The sequence below is a fragment of the Hippocampus bargibanti genome, linkage group LG17, assembly GCF_051943395.1.
Source record: "Hippocampus bargibanti isolate YZ-2025 linkage group LG17, ASM5194339v1, whole genome shotgun sequence".
Classification (NCBI taxonomy): domain Eukaryota; kingdom Metazoa; phylum Chordata; class Actinopteri; order Syngnathiformes; family Syngnathidae; genus Hippocampus; species Hippocampus bargibanti.
The window spans coordinates 2,742,501-2,745,000 of NC_142750.1; the positions used below are offsets into that span (position 1 = coordinate 2,742,501).

General features: G+C 38.2%; 1 protein-coding gene across 10 annotated transcripts in view; it reads left to right on the plus strand.

The window, feature by feature from the left end:
• The window catches only part of csf2rb (colony stimulating factor 2 receptor subunit beta), a 16,208-nt gene that overhangs the window by 8,848 nt on the left and 4,860 nt on the right, over positions 1 to 2,500 (plus strand). For all 10 annotated transcript variants that reach the window (XM_089019453.1, XM_089019451.1, XM_089019452.1 and 7 more), the window contains 5 exons: positions 239 to 422; positions 503 to 599; positions 1,966 to 2,032; positions 2,100 to 2,200; positions 2,301 to 2,451. In XM_089019453.1, coding sequence (XP_088875579.1) covers positions 239 to 422; positions 503 to 599; positions 1,966 to 2,032; positions 2,100 to 2,200; positions 2,301 to 2,451 — 600 coding nt within the window. The remainder of the gene's footprint in view (positions 1 to 238; positions 423 to 502; positions 600 to 1,965; positions 2,033 to 2,099; positions 2,201 to 2,300; positions 2,452 to 2,500) is intronic.

Sequence of the window (2,500 nt, forward strand, 5' to 3'; positions counted from 1 at the left end):
CCTGTCTACCTACGTACCTACGTACCTACCTACCTAGGTACCTACCTACTTAGCTATCTTGCTCCTTAGCTATCTTGCTACCTCGCTACCTAGCTCCTTAGCTGTCTCGCTATACATAGCGAGCTAGCTATGTTTCTATCTATATTAACACTTATTATTATCATTATCATGCTAGCTATCTGTCTCTATCTCTCTATCTTCACAAAAGAGTTGGACAAAAAGTTGCAATCCTTTGCAGGGGGCTTCTGTCTTGCTGAACATTTCCCAAGGCTCCACCTCAGTTAGCATCCCGGCCGCCTCATTGACCCCATCCCAGCGTCACCGGGTGCAAGTCCGATCTGTCGTCATCCCCGGACAGGGTTCACTCTATGAAGGAAGACCCTCCCAATGGTCCGAACCAGAAGACTGGACATCGCATGCAGGTACTGAATTACGTTTGTCTCCATTTGTTGCGTAAATTGTCGGATTATCAAAATCCCCTCGACCCCTCTCCATCCAACAGGTCCATGGCCCATCACTGTCATCGTCTATTTCTGCCTTGGTGTGACTGTGGTCATCATCTGCATTTTTCTCTTTTGGACCATTTTAACTTGTCAAAGGTAGTTGTCGACACTTCCTTTATGCAAACATATTACATTATATCATATTGTCTTGTTTTTTTTTAGATTACATTTGATTGGATTGGATTGCATTACATTACATTACATTACATCAGATCAGAGTACATTACATTACATTACATTACATCAGATCAGAGTACATTACATTACATCAGATCAGAGTACATTACATTACATTACATCAGATCAGAGTACATTACATTACATCAGATCAGAGTACATTACATTACATTACATCAGATCAGAGTACATTACATTACATCAGATCAGAGTACATTACATTACATTACATTACATCAAAGTGTACATTACATTACATTACATTACATTACATCAGATCAGAGTACATTACATTACATTACATCAAAGTGTACATTACATTACATTACATCAGATCAGAGTACATTACATTACATTACATTACATCAGATCAGAGTACATTACATTACATCAGATCAGAGTACATTACATTACATTACATTACATCAAAGTGTACATTACATTACATTACATTACATCAAAGTAGAGTAGGTTAGGTTAGGTTGGATTGTCAAAGAGGACATGACGGTCGCTGGTGTGAGAGAAGAGGATGCACAAAACCGGGTTAGATGGAGGACACCGATTCGCTGTGGCTTGAAGGAAAAAGCCGAAAGGAAAAGGAAAAGAAGATTATATTACATTGGATTAGTTTAGATTATATTATATTATTTTAGATGAGCCCTTATTTGTCTCACAATAAATAAATTTACATTTCACAGCAGCAAAAAAAAACAAAATACAGGAACTGCTGTAAAGTCAAAACAAAATATGACGTAGAGTGCCATTCCCGAATTAGTTTGCGGTTTTTTTTTCGTGCTTGGGTGTCGATAAAGCGCAGGCCAGACCTCTGGCAATGTTTTTCCCCATCCACTAGGGGGGCAGGATTTCCTTTTTTTTCCATGTTAGCGCTTTGTTCCAGATTCAGCTGTTGTTAAAGAGCTATATAAACCAATATGTATGGATTGGATTGGATTTTGAACATCTGCCCTCATTTCAAACTCATATAACTCCAGACCTATATAATTTAGGAATTAACTTTTTTTTTTCTAACGAAAAAAAGAGCGTCTAAGGTTTCTTACGCTGCATTGAATATTTATGTAGTCCTAAAACTCAATATTCTGTGAATCCTGGAATTCGAGTGACAATGACAAAAACCCTGGCACTGGAGTGGACGCATTTTTAACATTGTCTGGCAGTTAATGAGTTAATTGTCTGATTGGTGGAGATATTTAATTGTAGCGTTTCATATTTTACATATCTTGAGCAAAGTGCTTTGTTTCTGAAATTCCACAATATCTTTAAATAGGAAAATGATTCTTTGGGGTGAGGCACTTCCTTCTCCCGGCAAAAGCAAAACTCTGTCAGAGATTAAGGTAAGAATGTTTTTTTTTTTTTTTTTTTTTTTAATCTTTCTATAACATTTCTACTTTATGATAACAGAAAAATATTTCTATGATCCAATCTGCCACCTGCCGGGCCCTGTTAGAGAACGACAACACTTACATCTGCAAAGTACATCAATCGTACAGCTTACGTCGATGGTAATATCTCTTACTTTTGGAGCACAAACATAAATGAGAACACTTGAATTGACCCGTGAAATTCCTCAAAGTACTCTTCCACCTCCATCATCTCCCCAAGCTCCTCACTTCGGCCAACGGAGGGTGCAGAAAATAAAGATTTGGAGCAGGACCGACAGGACTTGAAGTGTAATAGCGTGGCCTTCCCTGCTGAGAAGGTTAATGGCTGCGACCTCCCAGTGCACTTCAGCGGCCCATATATACTCTGTCAGGTCAGATACTCATTTGCATTTCACCTAAAATGTTTTTAAAACATTTTCT